At 48.2% G+C, this 18030-nt stretch overlaps 1 protein-coding gene across 1 annotated transcript in view; it reads left to right on the top strand.

Annotated features, from left to right (window-relative positions):
- Window positions 1–18030, top strand: part of LOC146204259 (cell adhesion molecule Dscam1-like) — a 541302-nt gene that overhangs the window by 297531 nt on the left and 225741 nt on the right. The window contains exons 2-3 of the mRNA XM_084589211.1: window positions 1699–1980; window positions 3196–3357. Of these exons, the coding sequence (XP_084445337.1) occupies window positions 1699–1980; window positions 3196–3357 (444 nt within the window). The remainder of the gene's footprint in view (window positions 1–1698; window positions 1981–3195; window positions 3358–18030) is intronic.

Here is an 18030-nt window from a genome sequence, read left to right as displayed (position 1 = left end):
ATTAGGTGTTGCCTCCACGCGGAATAAATAGCCCTTGTATACCTATTGGAGGTGTGCGCTATGCAAAGATACAAGTGTAAACTTTGGCGAAGGATTGCTCAGGCGAAACCCGGTTCTCCGTGTCGAAATGTCGGCTAGCAGTAAAAGGCGCCGCCGCAAGCCTCGTTCATTTTGTTTGGTCTTTCAGCAGAATTGAGTCAATCCTGCGCGAACTGCGCCCACAGGCTCACTTCAACACGCACAGGCGCACATATTCCCCGCATTCGCCCCCCCCCCCGCACACACACTCTCTCTCTCTCCCTTTCTCACGCGCGCAAACAAATGAGAACCAAGTCGACCTTATTCCAACCCTCACTTTCTAGAGATACAAGAATAAAATCTTGTTCGGGCTATAGTGCAATCCAGATTTTGAGTTTCGCTTCTCGTAGAAGTAAGGTGACCCTGCACATGCACAAATTAATGAGTTTACGAGGCACAATTTTGAAGCCAAAAGCTCCACTACGCTAGTCATCACCGCGCTTCGCGGAAGCCGGTGTATATCGGAGCACGAGTGACGTCACGCACGGCGCAGGTGGCCGCCGCCGACTCCGTCACAAGAATGCAAAGGTGCAGTATGTCACACTTGCTCTGTGGACACCCGAACCGCGCCGTAAGGGAAGGGAGTAAGGCGGGAGTGAAATTCGAAAGAGAGAAAGGGGAGTCAAGTGGAGGGCTACGGAGTAATTTCGAATGCCTGGGGATCTTTAACGTGCTCTGACATCGTACAGCCCACGTTAAATATTCACAGCTGGTCGAATTACTCCGTAGCCCTCCACTACGACTCCCCTTTATCTCTTTACATTTTCACTCCCAAGCATCCACAGTTTTTAGGCACGAAAGCATAGCGCCGTGATAGCCGTAAACCTGACACTGAAATAAGAGTAGACACGAAGCGTCTTTAACATGCCGCCGATACATACTACCGATACGGAAGTGCTACCACGGGAGTTGGCTGAAAAGGAGCGAAGAAATGAAAGGCTGAAAATTCAACCAGCGTCCGAAACACCCGAACAACGAGAAGAACGTCTTGCTAAACGAAGCAGCAAAGCCGAGTCTGAAACGCCTGATGCCTAACCATAAGCTAAACCGTAAGCATATCCATAAGTCAAACCGTAAGCATATCCATAGCCTAAATCATAAAGCATAAGCATGAGCATATCCATAGGCTAAATCATAAAGCACAACCATAAGCTAAACTATCACCCAAGCTTTTAGCTTCGAGATATCCAGGCTTAACCGTAGCTAAGCCCCAGCCAATTTTTTTCAATCATCTAGATGACAAAATACCAGCGGGAAGATAACGCCAGAAATTGGCGGGCGCTTTATTTGAAGTGGGAACAATATAGGAAGATAGCCGTAAGAACAGCATTCTCGTCTTTGACAAAGTACCCAAGCATCGGGGTTCCTCTCTTAGCCTCGTAGTGAACTCATCACATCCCTTAAGCTCTAAAGCTGAGTAAAGTAAGTTGATACATTTCCATCTTTAGAAGTGTTGAAATGGCTTCACTAAACTGTAAAGTCAAACCCAGTCTCCTGGTTATTTTTGACACAGTCTTGCCAAAAACGGTACTGTCTTTTTACACAATGTCCCAAGTGGTAAGAGCCTGCCTTTGCTAGTTTTTCAGCGTATTTTAAAGCTGGAACTTTTTCATTGTGCAGCCGACAACTCTCCCGGGAGGACAGGCGCTCCTGGAGTCGACGGGTGCCGTCGGCGGATGTCTGGGCGCCGGCCCCCAGCCGCGCGTCTTCTGCGGAGGTCGCCGCTGGTGCCGGCGGAAGAAGACAGCGTGCTCGGCTCCGAGGAGGAGCTGTTCCTGCCGCTTTCTAAGAGCTTGCGCGTCATGCGTGACGTCAGCTCGGTCACTGCGCTCAAGGGAAAGTCAGTGAGCCTCGTATGTCCGCTCTACGTGGCTGCTTGGGCCTCCGTCTCGTGGGAAAAAGGTGAGCCAGCAGTTCGGCCATGTCTTTACTTGGATCTACCAGCCTAACCAGAAGACCACGACACTCCGTTCAAAGTCTTATGAAGAAATAACACACGCTCGGAACCGACTCTGCGCCTTCAGAAATCACTGGGCAGGGCCAGAGCCCTTGCCTTGGCGCATCTAGCCAACCCTGCCCAAAGTAGCGAATCGGCCCTGAAACATCGGTCCTGTACTGGCATGGTTTTGCGTTTATCGAAGCTGTGTTATATTCTCCTTTCTTATAAAAGCCCATTCTATAGCGGGTATTTTCCGCACGTAATGAGACCTGCAGGTTCTTATACTTGCAAACAGAAAGCGCAATTCCGGTCCGATTGCAATCACGTCTTCCCTGTCATAAATTTTTAAAAAATATCATCTATCCATGAGATAGCGCTCTAGCGTCTCCTACCAGTCTACATATTCCATAACTGCCATTTTCAATTACGAAACCTGTGGAAAAACGTTAGAAGGCAATAGGGAGCTCTGTTAATTTTTGTCCACATGTGTACGTGCAACAAATTCTACAAATGGTTCTTTTCCACTGTACTATACATGAGTGTCAAGCTCTTTCGAGCTTACACATGTTATGCCATAGCACTATGAGCCCTTTGGCGCCGCATGTTTCAAAAAAAAAAAAAAAAGAACCCCTGCTGCGAAACGCAGGTGTCGGGAGGGTTGGTACACAAAGGCATCCATGGCGTAAACCGATGCAATTTTCCACCGTCATGCATAAGTGCCTCGCAAAATACTTGAGGATGAGGAAGTGCCTTATTGGAAATAGAAATAATAGTGATAAAGTAGCTGCCGGACGAGAAAACTGCTACCGATTCGTCAGCCACCTACTCTACGGCCGGCCTGAATAGAAACCAGGTCGCTCTTTCTGAAAGCCAGGGTTTCCAACTCAAGGCGGTTGTCGCCTTACGCCATTAGAATACAACTCACCACTGGCCATCCTGTGCATGGGCAGTTTTCAATGCGAACGCATGCACAGTGTGCTGCGACACAAAATGGAGCACTGGTAACAGCAGAATTGCAGACTCTTTATAAGTGGTGCACAGCCCATAATGGGTACATAGGCCAGGATCATTCCTGGAAACGCTTCGATTACCTGCACATGGTGGAAGGCGCGAAGCAAGTGGTAAGGACGCCTTCACTTGCGTGGTAGACATAAAGGTGTGTTTTGCGAATCTCGCAGGGAGCAGTAAGATTCCGTTCAACCACCGGCAGCGTGTTCAGCCAGATGGCAGCCTGTCCATCAGCAACGTGCAGCAAGTCTCAGACGACGGCAACTACGTCTGCAGATTTACGGATTCTCGCAACCAGAAGCACACGGGAAACGTCCTGCTTAAAGTGATAGGTGAGTCCCCGCATGCGCACACGAATGAATAAAAGCTGCGTAGCGCTCATATGCGGAGCATGCTCGGGCTCTGCTGAAGGCGAGATTTAGCCCGAGCATCTGACATTTATCTCGATTAAGCACGCCCCAAAGACGGTTGGTCGTGGCTACATTCTTTCATCAATCAAATTTTTGTTGTCGGTGGCGGAGCCATGCCCGCGGCATTCAAACATGAGGGATTAAAAAAACACAAATACGGCGTATATCTGATCTTCTATTCGGTCCACAAGCTCTTCTCATGCAACTTTATCCCAAGTGAGTGTTCGAATGATCGTACAAAGGCTACACAGCTTTTGTTGTTTTCGAGTAAACTATACCCACTCCAAATCGCGCCTCTCATGTTAACATCTTCGGTAAACTTTTAAGATAAAATAAACAGAAAATCTCTGTACCGAGTATAAAAGCACTGCTACAACATAATCGTCTGGTCATCTTTCCCCATGTAGACGTACTTGTCGCGACATGCAGTACGTTAAAAATGAACGCGGCCACCCTCACCTTCATCGCCACTCTCTGCCCTCGGGCATGGACTGGTGTCGCCCTCTTCGCATCTCGCTTTTTTTATATTTGGGATGCTTTAAGAATGTCGAGTCATTCCGACCGAACACGGCCTCTATCGCAGCAGCGCTCCTGCTCCTTTTTTACGAGTGTGTTGATTTATCTTTTTGCTCCCCCATTTGCTACGCGAATAATCTCTACAAAGATTTGTCTCGCACTTGAACGAATTTCATTGTTTTTTATAGAGCACCTCTCTGAGAAGGCGATAAGAAAAAGAATTTCCCATATCGCCCGAAGCATTTCTCCCTTCATTCTTAGGCTCCTATTTTCTCTCCACATGCACAGCTGTACAGAGGAAAGAAAAACATCCCGCAGTGGACGCAGGCGAGCAGATCACAAGAGGCGATGCTGGGACGATAGGGCAGAGCGGTAGCGCCTGGGCCGCACTAGGCGCGCTCTGGTTTAGTGCGCTCGGCGGCCAAGTACCTTTCACGCCCGTATACCTCCAGAGCGCATAAAGCGACGGCTTGCTCCTCGCCAACAGCGAATGTCGATGAATCGACTTCCAACTCTCCACCCTGTTCCTGCCTTCTTTCTTGTTTTCGCTCGCGCTTCTTCTTCGTGTACGTCAAAAGAAAGAAAGAAAGAAAGAAAGAAAGAAAGAAAGAAAGAAAGAAAGAAAGAAAGGAAGAAAGAAAGAAAGAAAGAAAGAAAGAAAGAAAGAAATGCATCAACAAGATGGCCTGCTAACGATTCCCAAGGCGCATTTAGTAAAAGCAAACGCCCGGGCGAGGAGGGGGGAAAACGGATGCACCTCGACGGCCCGTATCGCCAGCAAACAGCCGCCGCCCTGCTTCGCCCCTGCCAGCCCTACCGTAGTGCGGAAGGCGTCTTCGAAACAGCGCACCCGCCCGTGCTCTGCCCTTTGCGCTCAATTGATAATACAATCACGGTGCTCTTTTACGAACACGGAACCAGACTCTACGTCTTTTCGCTGAACTTCGTGTAAGACATAAAGGCATCAGAAGACCGAGGGCAAGCAGCAGCAGCAGCAGCTTGTGGGTTCGGACAGTCCCGTTACTTGACTCTGCCGGCACTTCTTTCGGAGCTTCGTTTGTGCCAATAAATGTACGTTATCGCTGTAACTTGGTTGCCCTTTACATCATTTATACCCGACTCTCCTTCCACTCACTTTTTTTTTATTTAGTTCAATAACGACCGTGACACCTTCGAAGCCATGGCAGGTTTAGCTATTTGATCTCACCTTCAGCCAGCGTCAGGCAACACCACTTGTCTTTAGCTGAAGTTGTTCTTTTCATTGTATTGGGTCAAACCTCCCTGTCGCTTAAATAGGAGTAATCAGCAAAAACATGTGATCATCATCATCATCATCATCATCAGCCTGATTATACCCACTGCAGGGCGAAGGCCTCTCCCATATTTCTCCACTTAACCCGGTTCTGTGCTAGCTGCATCCACTTGATCCCTGCGAACTTCTTAACCTCATCTGCCCACCTAACTTTCTGCCGCCCCCTGCTACGCTTTCCTTCCCTTGGAATCCAGTTTGTTACCCTAAACGACCATCGGTTATCCTCTCTTCGCACTACATGTCCTGCCCATGCCCATTTCTTCTTCTTAATTTCTACTTAATTCCATGTGATCAAATGGAAGATAAAGCCAATGAGAGAAGGGGACGGACATTAGTCCATTGAGGCTTATTTCCGTTTGAGGGCACACAAGAAAACTAAGGTATAGACTCCCATGCACCGAGACTTAATTGCGACATTATAAAAACCAGATTATAAAACGAAACATCTATAGCGCTAAGCGCTGCACTGCATAGAGTATGGATGCTCTTTTTTGGTCGAGTCTTCATGGTGGGATCCCATATTTTTATAAAACATCGATAGCCTGATGTTTCATCTGGCATATTTGCCTTCGTTATGAATTTTAATATGCGCAATGTGCACAGTTTTCTTGTTGGTCATTAAAAAGAGCTTCTGTTTACATCTGCTGTGACCACGTGACAGGAATCCCCTTTGCCCTGCCAAGAAGTAAATTTAATTATAGAACTACTGCGCGCAATGCACATGAAATCGAATGCGCTCATGTCGGGCGTTTCCAGTACGTCTTGTGTCATTCACGTTTAAACTAGGTGTGAATGAATAAGCTGCAAGCATCGTAAGCCTGCCGTATGACAGAGTGCTTGAGCATCTATTCACCAATCTCGGTGTCGCTTAGTTATTGCATAAGCTGCAGCTACGTAGACAAACCAAAAGCCTGATGAATATTTTTACGTCCCAAATCGTTATCTATTATTTGGCAGTGGCCGAGTAGCTTTTTAATTTTTTTTTCTAATGTGATCGGTAGGTCTCCATATCTGCGTAAGACAACCAGTAAAGGCACTCCGCACAGCAAAAAAAAAAAAAAAAAAAAAAAGAATTACGCGGCATAAAGGTAACATTCGTGTTTTTCACAAGCAACAGAATCCCTTTTGAAGTACCGCTGCGGAAAGTACGACAATCGTCTGGAAAGTAGCAGGTAACAATATTGCTAAGACTCTCGTGATTTTTGCTTGACAAGATAGAAGGGCGCAGCACTTAGGCTTGAGTTGCATTTATATACTCGCCTCATTTCATTTCCGTGTGGTGACACTTGATGTTGAGACAAGTAATATTTTGTTATCCCCTCAAGACATCTAATCGTGAGGAAAACGCGCAATAGTTTGGAGTGAGGGTACGCGACAAAAAAAAAAGAAAAAAAAAACATTCTGAACGAAAATCGGTAGTAGAGCTTCGGACTGTTTGTTAAATAAACGAAATGTCGTAAGTGTAGTGATCACTCGAGATGAGTCCGAGGTGCTTGAGTAATATTTCGAGACGAAGAGGCGTACTTCTGAATGACACACTCCCTCTTCACCTTGCTCCAAGGGGACTTGTGTAAGTAAATCACTCGCAAAAGGAATCAATTGCTTTTTTTTAAATTTGCTCTCCATAAATTCTTACCACAGTTAAAGAGACCGCATATTAGTAAAAGTTCTATTCCAATGTTCGATACCACTTGAGGAGGAGAGTCGCGCACATTCTTGCTGAAATCAACGTTTATTGATATAATGGCAATAGTTAACTGATGAGCTTCTTAGTCAGGCCTCTTGAGAGCTCAACACGCAGTTCGTTCTGCAAGCTCTAGAAGAATAGCTAGTTGGCGTATTTGGTGGTAGCAGCGCACAAAGAACTAGAAAGGTTATTTGGCTTTTTCATCACCACTAAATATTGTGAATCAATAAGTACCGTTTCAGCCGCCGCTCAGTGGTTGTAAAACCGTAAAAAGTAAATAGCAATGTCAAAGCAAAGTAACCGCCTATTTTTGTTACACACTGCCAATGACCAACTCCAGACATACATACTTGCGCGTACAAAAACAAAGTTAAAAATAAGCAGCGTTCGAGGAAAAGAAGGGGGAAGAAGGGGCAGGAGGGAGGAGGGCGAGCCTTAGCTCCTCTACAATTAAACTGAAAACATTAAAAGGTTCGCGGCGGAGCACGTGCGATTTACTTTGCGAGCGTTGGCGGACGCCTGCGCGCATTAAGCCGTCGTTCGGTAACAAGCTGCCACCGAATGCTCGCTTCCCGAGAGAAATTTCTCGTAGCATTGGAGACGACTGCGGCCGTTCGCGCCCAGCGCATGCCCGGCTCGCCTGCGATATGGCTGCCCTCCAAAACAGTGCGAAATCTGCCCAGCCATCGAGGACGCTTTTTCGGAGGGGGATGGGGACTCACTTCGGCCGGTTCGGCGGCGCTAAACCCCCGCGGGCCATAATCTAGAGCGCTCACCCTTTAGGGGCAGGGTCATTAGTCGAAGACGCCGGGAAAAACACATCAGCTTAATAACCAAATTGGTAACCACTTTAGCAAAGATAGGAGGAAAGCCCCTGTGCTAAAAAGAGCACCTCGAGGCCGTCCTCCCTGAGGGGCGTCCTCCGCCTCACTCCTCTCCCACCCCCAGGGGAAGGAGAAGGGAACCATTGTTAGCCACAGTGGCGCCTTGGCGTTGCCCAGCGGTGGGTCGACGGCGACGCGCCTCCCGTGTGTGTAGCGCGCGCCTATCGGTCTCATTAGAGAAAAGTGCCCTCCCCGTCTTAACTACACGGCTGCGCGCGCCTGGCAATGTAATTAGCACTCGCGCGCCTTTAAACTTAAATATCTGCGAAGCGATCGTGCAAAACTGCAAGGCGACCAAGAGAGAAAAATGGCCGAGGCTTAAACGCAAATGCGTGCGCGCAAAGATGAAAGCACCGACGCGTTCCCCCCGGTGTTTGCTTTCTACTTTTCTTTGCCTTTCTTTTCTTTATTACTTGCTACCTTTAACGTATTAACGCATCATTAGCCATTTTCCACTACTTTGCCCCCCGGGAGAAAGGAGTCGTTTGTGCGGGCGGGCTAAAAATTGTGGCTCTGCCCTGAGCGGCCCGCATGAAACGCGGCCACCTGGACTCCGTGTCAGTGATTGGTGTCGCTCCCGTGTGTTGGGACGACAGGTACGCGCTCGGTTAAGAAATGCAGCCGCCGAAAGCTAGTGTTCTCAGCGAGGCGTGCGTTGAACAATGCCTCGGTGACCGTGCGCCGCTTCTGCAGCCCCTGCGATCTTCTCATATTTAACCGCATCGCGCCGAATCCGGCGCTAAAGGTTAAGCAAGTGTGCACAACCTCCAGCGCTTGTTTTCCGTGGTGAGAAAGGAGTCAGGACCAGTCATGATTCAACGCAATGTGGCTCTGTGATGAAGCAAAATAGTTATGGTAGTTATGTCGGGTTTAATGGCGCGTAAGCGACCAAACCCGACATAACTACTACAACTGCGCCGAACACAACAGGACGAAAAAAAAAAAGTCTGACATAACTTTGGCAAGACATCTATACTTCAGAACCATTAACTGCGAATAAACTAGAATAAATGTGGCTTTCTCATTGGAAGCAACGACGCGTGGTTTTATCGAGCGTATGCGAGCAGGCCCTAGGTTTGGCAGAGGCTTAGCTTGGTTAAGCCCGGTAGGTTGCGAAAGCATCCTTAGCAGTAGGCGGTGTTATGACCGTGCATGATCCGCACTTGCGCGCACGCCTGTGGGCATGGATATGTGCTGTAGATATGTGCTGTTGGTGCAAAGGCTCTACGTGAGCCTGTTTCCATGAATCTTTTTGTGTGAGCCTGCTTTGCTTTGTCGAGACCCTGCAAATGCCAAATTGGCCCTGTCAAGGGAACGTCAAGAAAAATACAAAGAAACGTCGCCCTGTGAGAAATAGCCGGAAGTGCTTTTGTTCAATTGTTCACCCTTCCCGTCGAGAAGCGCTGTTGTCAAGTGAGGAATGCCTATTGTCCAAAGGAGACGACAGAGTGACACGTCCGCTCACGTACAGGACAAGAAAGGAGCATGACCAATACGGCCATTAGAGGAATTCTCGGGAATGCAGGAAAAATTTGCAATTGCCGGAAAGGGACAATGCTCGGAGCAGTATGTGGCGCGCACGTGCACTTGGGTTTCTGAGAAGGAAATCCACTTGCCGGAACCACCATATCGGATCTTTGCAGAAGAATAGAAATCTACCTCCTCGCCGTTACCAAGCTCTACCCGCCAACAAGTGACCACGCCCAACGAAACAATACCGGACCAGTCAGTGCATCAGACCATCAGTGCAGTGATGTGTTCGATTGGATGCCGATATCTGAGGAGCGTGCCCTGGAACTGGTTGGTCAGCATCTTCAGAGAGGGGCTGGACATAGGGGGTTTTAAGGACGTTGCAGAGCACGAAATGAGGCTCTGAGCCCTGGGTAAACGGCTCATCCATACGCTTCTCGCTTCTCGCTATGAACTTTTAACGCTTACCATTTTGCTGATATACCCTTCTTTTTCATGTAAATACGTTTTCTCAAAGTGCCATTAAACTTGCTTGTATATATTTTACCAACTTCGAAGATTCAATCCTTCATCCACCCGGAGTCTCTGCACGCTACCAAGTGAAGGCCGGGTCGACTTAGTCCCAGCGTCACGACAACTGGTGACCAGCGTTGGGATCTGAATCTACAAGCCACAACATCTGGTGATTGGAGGTGGATCAGAATATACAAGCCACAACATCTGGTGATCGGAGGTTGCATCTCAAGCAACAAGCAGGAGCAACAATCGGCCAACAAGAGAGCAGCTCGGAACATCGATCGCATGTATGGGTGAGTGCTTGGCTTTTCTTCTGATGTGGACCAGGTTCTAGAACAGGGTAAGATTTTAGAACTGGTAAAGAGTGTTGAAACGCCTTTAGGTTTGATAGTTTGCACAGTTGTTTTGGAAGTAGCCGACACTCGGAGTGATCATGGACCTACAAAAGCTGCAGAAACCGGAACTGTTGCTATTGTGTGAGGAATTGGGAATTGATACAAGTGGTTTGGCACGAAAACCCTTGATTATAAAGGCAATCACTGATTTGGGAGCCGATGATGAGGAGCTCAGTGAAGCATGGAACCTCATCGAACAAAATAAGGAGGAGCAACACAGACTGCAGAAAGAGCGGGAACAGAGGAAAAGAGGCGTGAGCATGAACTTGAGAGGGAAAAAGAGCAAAAGAGGCGTGAAATTGAGAGAGAAGCAAAAAGGCTGGAGCAAGAAATTGAGCTCCGGAAATTAGAACTAGAGTTGAGCAAGAGGTCGGGCAACTGTCCCCAGCTAGCTGTACCTCTTCTCAACAAGGAAGCAGATTTCAAGATGTCAAAGTACATGCAGCCATATGTGATATCAGGGGATATCGGTCTGTATCTGGCTAACTTTGAGCGAACCTGCGAAAAACTGTCCTTCCAGCGAGACACTTGGTCTCAGAGATTATTGACGGTTCTGCCCTGCGAGGCAGCGGAGGTTGTCGCGCGGCTAAGCAAGGAGGACGCGGACAACTACGAGAAGGTCAAAGCTTGCCTTCTGAGAAAGTATAGGTTTAGCGCCGAGGTGTTCAGACAACGTTTTCGGAACGCTACTAAGTCCAGGAACGAGAGTTACCCTGAATTCCTGTACAATTTAAGAATCAATTTTGGCGAGTGGCTAAAGAGCACTGATTCCTACAGTGATAGGGACGCTGTAGTCGAGCGAATTCTTTTGGAGCAGTTTTATAACTGCCTCCCAGAAAAAGAAAGAAATTGGTTACAGGACCGAGGCGACATTAGGTCGGCAACTGAAGCAGCCGAACTCATTGAGGAGTACGCTTCGCGCCGACAATTCAGCAACCCAGCAGTGGATAGGCCCCGCAATCCCAAGTTGAGTGTGAATAACCGTCAGGAAAGGCACTTTGCTAGAGTTGCAAACGAAGAAAGGAAGGTTTCTTCAGGCAAACTCCCTGGAAAGGACGGCAGTGAGAAAAGTGGGGAAGTGACCAACGCGCAGAACACAAAGAACAAGCTTGAGGCTAGGAAGCCGCTCATATGCTTTAGGTGTAATGAGCAGGGTCACATTGCCGTCAACTGCTGGATAGAAAAGATTGCTTTCTCGTATGTCAGTGACTGCGATGAAAATATGCAGTTTTTGGAACCTATACCTGCATGACCTAGTAGTCAACGGGAAGCCTTGCAAGGTACTGCGCGATTCGGCCGCAACGATGGATGTTGTCCATCCGGCGTATGTGTCGCCTTCCGACTATACAGGACAGTGTGCATGGATCCGCCAGGTAGTGGAGGAACAGAGTGTGTGCTTGCCAATCGCGAACGTGGTCATCGAGGGCCCTTTCGGCGAGTTAACAACCGAGGCTGCCGTTTTGGGAAAGTTTCCTAAGTGCTATCCGTATTTGTTTTCCAACAAATCGAACATGCTGCTGCGAAAGAGGGGCATCCTTTTCGGAGACAGAGTTGTGCAAGCCTTAACACGTTCAAAGGCGCGAGAACTAGCTACACTGCTCATTACAGAAAAATCCACAGTGGAGGAAACGGCAGTTAAAACAGTGGTCGATGCGGAAGATAGCGGGTCAGAAAACTTTGAGAGCGAGGCATCTCAGATAAGTCAACTTGAAAGTGAGCTTGATGAGACGCAGAATGAGGACGTTCTTGAGAGTAACCTCTTGCCGCCAGTGTCTAGTAATCTCACGAGACTTTTAAGTGGAACCCGAGAGGACTTAGCTATGGAGCAAGCCAATGATCCCAAGATACAGGAGATAAGGGAGCGCCTCCGCGCCACTAAGACAGCAAAGAATATTTCTTACGAGATGAGAAAGGGAGTGCTGTATCGCTTATTCAAGGATAAGCGCGGAGTAGAGCGGGACCAATTAGTCGTTCCCCAAAAGTACCGCGAAGACTTACTGCGACTTTCCCATGGCAGCTCGTGGTCATGTCACCTTGGAATAAGGAAAACAAAGTAGAGGCTGTTGCAAGAATACTATTGGCCTGGATGTTTTAAGGACACGGAAACTTTTGTACGGTCATGCGACACGTGCCAGCGGGTTGGAAAGGCGCAAGATAACTGGAAAGCTCCGATGGTGTTAGTACCAATCATTACCGAGCCGTTTCACCGGTTAGTAATAGATGTAGTTGGGCCACTTCTTGTGACAGAGTCAGGGTACCGTTATATCCTCACTATGTTATGCCCAGCCACAAAGTTTCCAGAAGCTGTTCCGCTGCGCGAGGTGACGTCCGAGAGAGTAGTGGATTCGCTGCTGTCAGTGTTTGCACGAGTTGGATTCCCTTCAGAGGTCCAAAGGGATAAGGGTAGCGTTTTCACAAGTGTCCTCACCACCTCATTTCTCGAGCGATGCGGCATGAAGGTAGTGCATAGCTCGATCCACCATCCGCAGAGCAACAGCGTAGAAAGATGGCATTCTGCTCTCAAACGAGTCCTGAGGGGACTGTGCTATGAAAACAAGCGCGAATGGGATACCTGCCTGCCTGCAGCACTTTTCGCTTTGCGGTCAGTGCCGCACGAATCCACTGGATTTAGCCCAGCCGAGTTGGTGTACGGATGGTCACTGCGCTCACCTTTGCGAATGGTGCGCGCGAAGCCTGGGAGGGGCGCGGAGGAGACCCAACAGTAGTAGAATTCATTCTGAACCTCTTGAATCGCTTACATAACACTAAGGAACTTGTTGAGGCCACCATGAAGTCAGCCCAGGCTCGTTCCAAAGTGTACTATGATAAGTCAGCCCGTCAAAGGACGTTTCGTATCGGGGACCAGGTGATGTTGCTGAGAGGTTCAAGGCAGAATAAGCTCGAAGTACAGTGGGAAGGACCTGCTGAAGTCGTTGCAAAGCTTTCTAACACTAACTACGCAGTGAAAATCCCCGGTAGGCGTAAAGAAGTGCGCATTTATCATTGCAATCTTATGAAGCCTTATGTGCAGAGGGAAGCCGTGGTAAATCTAACGTTAAACCTTCCCGAGGAGATGGGGGACAACTTGATTTGCCTCAGCGGAAAAGAAAGCAACGCTCAGGAGCTTCTCAAAAAGACGGAGCAGAGAGGAGAACTAAAGAAATCCCAGCTGTCCGATCTGGGCGAGATAATAACAGAGTTTGAGGCCTGCTTCGTGGACAGGCCAGGCAGAACTGATTTGACTGAGCACGATATTGAGCTGACTTCAGACGTGCCAGTGCGATCAAGGTGCTACCGATTTTCTCCAAGGCAAAGAGAAATTCTGGATAGGGAAGTAACTCGCATGCTGGAATTGGGAGTAATAAAACCCTCGTAAAGCGATTATGCTTCGCCTATGATCTTAGTAGAAGCTCCAGGTAAAGACCCTAGGCCTGTGGTAGACTACCGAAAGCTAAATTCTCTCACCAGGGATCAAGGGTATCCTGTTCCGAATATCGAGGAGAGAGTAGAACAGGTCAGTAGAGCGGCATATGTGACTACGCTGGACCTTACTCGAGGATGCTGGCAAGTACCGCTCACTGAACGCGCCAGCAGATACGCGGCTTTCGTCACTCCGACGGGCAGCTATCAGCCAACAATGATGAGTTTCGGGCTCAAAAATGCTCCATTTTGTTTTTTCCGACTCATGGATAGGGTTTTTAAGGGGTGTGAAACATTCGCGGTGCCTTATTTAGATGACATTGCGGTTTTTCCGACTCATGGGCGGACCATATGGTACATCTAAGAGCTGTACTGAGCCTTTTGCGTCAAACTGGGCTAACCATAAAGTCCGAGAAATGTTGCCTGGCAAGGGCGACCGTGGACTACTTGGGTCACAATGTAGGTCAAGGTTTCAGGAAACCCAGCGAGATTAAGATTTCTGCCGTAGCAGACTACCCGCGGCCGAGCACGAAGTCGGAAATTCGGGCATTCCTGGGGCTGACGGGATACTACAATCACTACATCCCTAACTATTCAGCTTTGGCTAGTCCTCTGACCGACGCTCTCCGCAAGACAGAACCGACAAATGTAGACTGGGACGAACAAAAGGAAGCCTCCTTCGAAAACCTGAAGGCTGTGCTGATTAGCCATCCGGTATTGCGAGCTCCAGACTATGACCGAGAATTCACGGTCCAGTGTGATGCAAGTGATCGAGGGCTAGGTGCTGTTCTCTGCCAGAGAGATGACGACGGTAATGAGCACCCCGTGCTCTACCTGAGCAGAAAACTGAGTTCTAGAGAGAGGGCTTATTGCGCGTCAGAGAAAGAGTGCGCTTGCATTGTATGGGCCATTCAAAAATTGCAGTGCTATCTTGGAGGGGCCAAATTCACCGTAGAGACGGACCATTGTCCCCTGGCTTGGCTGCAAACTGCGACATCGAAGAACAGTCGCCTTCTGAGGTGGAGCTTGATTTTAAAGCATTACAATTTTGAAATAACATACAAAAAGGGGAAGTTAAATGGGAATGCGGACGCGCTTAGCCGCTGTTTCTAAGCGGTCCGAGGTGCTCCTCACCATGTATCCAAATTGATACTCAGGTTCTTTTTTTTTTCGTGCGCTTGTATATGTGTGACTATGTAAAGCAGCACGTTTGGTTTTCTAGGCATACGTGGGTCCTGAACGTATTGAGTGTGGGCTTTTCTCGGACAACGATGACAGTTTTCTTTTGACCTGGTCTCTTCAGGCGGGAGCCGAGTGCTTGCTTAAACATGTGGTTGAGTTTTAGACAGCTCAAGCAATTTGGCCTACGACAATCAAGACAACTCGACAAGCGACAGCGAGCTTCAAGCATTCAAATGCAGGCCATTAAGTCGTCTCTTCATGTAGCAGCTGCGACTGCTGCCCTCCGTGACTCTTCTGGCGAGGGAAGAGGCTGTTATGACCGTGCATGGTCCGCACTTGCGCGCTCTATTGTTCGCCTGTGGGCATGGATATGTGCTGTGGATATGTGCTGTTGGTGCAAGGGCTCTAAGTGAGCCTGTTTCCATGAATCTTTTTGTGTGAGCCTGCTTTGCTTTGTCGAGACCCTGCAAATGCCAAATTGGCCCTGTCAAGAAAACGTCAAGAAAAATACAAAGAAACGTCGCCCTGTGAGAAATAGCCGGATGTGCTTTCGTTCAATTATTCACCCTTCCCGTCGAGAAGCGCTATTGTCAAGTGAGGAATGCCTATTGTCCAAAGGAGACTACAGAGTGACACGTCCGCTGACGTACAGGACAAGAAAGGAGCATGACGAATACGGCCATTAGAGGAATTCCCGGGAATACAGGAAAGATTTGCAATTGCCGGAAAGGGACAATGCTGGGAGCAGTATGTGGCGCGCACGTGCACTTGGGTTTCTGAGAAGGAAATCCACTTGCCGGAACCACCATATCGGATCTTTGCAGAAGAATAGAAATGTACCTCCTCGCCGTTCCCAAGCTCTACCCGCCAACAAGTGACCACGCCCAACGAAACAATACCGGACCAGTCAGTGCATCATACCATCAGTGCAGTGATGTGTTCGATTGGATGCCGATATCTGAGGGGCGTGCCCTGGAACTCGTTGGTCAGCATCTTCAGAGAGGGGCTGGACATAGGGGGTTTTAAGGACGTTGCAGAGCACGAAATGAGGCTCTGAGCCCTGGGTAAACGGCTCATCCAGACGCTTCTCGCTATGAACTCTTAGCGCTTGCCATTTTGCTGATATACCCTTCTTTTTCATGTAAATACGTTTTCTCAAAGTGCCATTAAACCTGCTTGTATATATTTTACCAACTTCGAAGATGCAATCCTTCATCCACCCGGAGTCTCTGCACGCTACCAAGTGAAGGCCGGGTCGATCTAGTCCCAGCGTCACGACAGCGGCATCGTAGTCATGCGCACCGCCGTCTCTCACGGACGGCGCGAGTCGGTCGCCGCTTTATACAGCTATATATCGTCACAACACCTGTGGCGCTCCTGGCGGAGAGAGCGGGAGTTGGACCGCCGTTCATGCGCACCGCCGTCCCTCACGGACGGCGCGAATTGGTCGCCCAGCTTTGAGGCGTGACGTCACACAGAGGTCATGCGAAAGGTCATTTCATGTGGAGGAAATGAGGAAAACGAAGGAAATGTAATACCCCACCCGGGGCCTTTAAGGGTATAATAAATGATGATGATGATGTACCCTAACGTTTACTACCGCATTTGTCTCGTATAAACGAAGGATGTCGTTGTCTTTCTTTTTTATTCGTCGCGATACTGAGGCGGCAGCGCTGTGTCGTCGCAAACACGCGCGATTCGCAATGCACCGAGGCAATCAGAAACGCAATGCGTCCGCAACTTTTGTCAACCACTCAATTAAAAACCTCATTCTCTGAATATGTACCGCATATTTCTCTGTAAGTTTTCGGTGCAAGACAGACGAAGAACCGAGAGTGAGGAAAAAACAATAAATTTAGTAATGGAAAGTTTTGACCAAATCGGCCATTTTATTTGCTGCGTCCTCCTTAAACAGTGGGAGGCGAAGAATCTGCTTACTTACAGCTTGGTATGCTATTTAAGCAGTCTGCGGCAACTTATTAAAACAAACGACGAAAGCATCTTCTGGTGCCGCTAAGCATGAATGATCAGTTTCTGTTACTTTGCAAGGTAAGCACCCCCTGATCACAATGAGTTAGGACTCAGGAGTCTTCGAGTGCATTTGCTTGCATTTGCACACAAAGAAGAGGCAGCTCAAGCATGCCTTCCACATCTGGCCTATTCTCAGGGGCTAATGCTCATACCGGTAACTCATACGGTTAGTAATAGGTTTTTCATTAAAGCGGTAAGCGCATGGCGCTCGCCTCACGGCTGTTTTACGATATCTACGATCGCACAGTAATCGTGAAAACCATGCCAATGATCATATTCTTATAAAATAACAGCATTCCTTGTCCGTAATCGAAGCGGGGCACTGCGTAAAAATGGGAGTTCCGAGGATATTGCAATCATTAAATGAAATGCTCAGTGACGTTGATAGCAACCACGAGTATGAGTTACGTAGTTTTTTCAGCAGCATTTTATGCATCTTGTCTGAACAGAACATTTCTTAAAACCGGGGTAGATGTTGGACTGGGACTATTCTACAAGTAAAACAAGTAGTCCTTTATTATTTTTTCTCAATATACATCTATAAGAACTCGCATTCATCCTAATAGACTGGAGGTCTTGCTATAGCAGAAAGGTTTACTCAGACGGGAGATCAACAGCAGCAGAACGCCGAATTCGACAGTAACCCTTAATTCGACGAAGCAGTTAGGAATGAAAAGCCTTGTTGAGGCCTCTGATAATAACGAGATAAGAAAGGCTAGGATGATTCACATCGAAGCGAGAAGGGAAAGAAAAAAAACTGCGTGCAACGTTGAACTCCGGTTGCCTGAAATGAGACGCTTCAAGAGGCCCTCAGCGGCGTCGACTGCAACATGAAAAAAAGAATAATAGAAAACAAAACAGCGGTGCCACAAACAAATCAGGAAAAATATGCTGTAAGATCCTCCGAAGACAAAAAGCCGCCCGGAGGAAAGGTAACGGTCGGCTGAGCTATCCCTGCGGTTGGACGCTCGCGTGCAATGAGGACAAGCGTAATCTCTGCGATGCGGTGAAGCCAGCCCAGAGTATGCCAACACCCCTTCCACCCCCATCCTCTCTCGCTCTTCGGCAAGCTGAAAAAAAAAAAAGAAAAAAACTCGTCAGCGCGTAAGCGGGCTCAGAAAAGACAGAAAAAAGAAACAATGATTACGAAAAGTTGACGCTATACTCACTGCTTTATTTTTT

This window comes from Amblyomma maculatum, chromosome 1 (genome assembly GCF_055883805.1).
Source record: "Amblyomma maculatum isolate TAMU_Amacu chromosome 1, ASM5588380v1, whole genome shotgun sequence".
Lineage (NCBI taxonomy): Eukaryota > Metazoa > Arthropoda > Arachnida > Ixodida > Ixodidae > Amblyomma > Amblyomma maculatum.
Note: the sequence above shows the minus strand (reverse complement) of the source record. Positions and strands in the feature narration are given on the sequence as shown.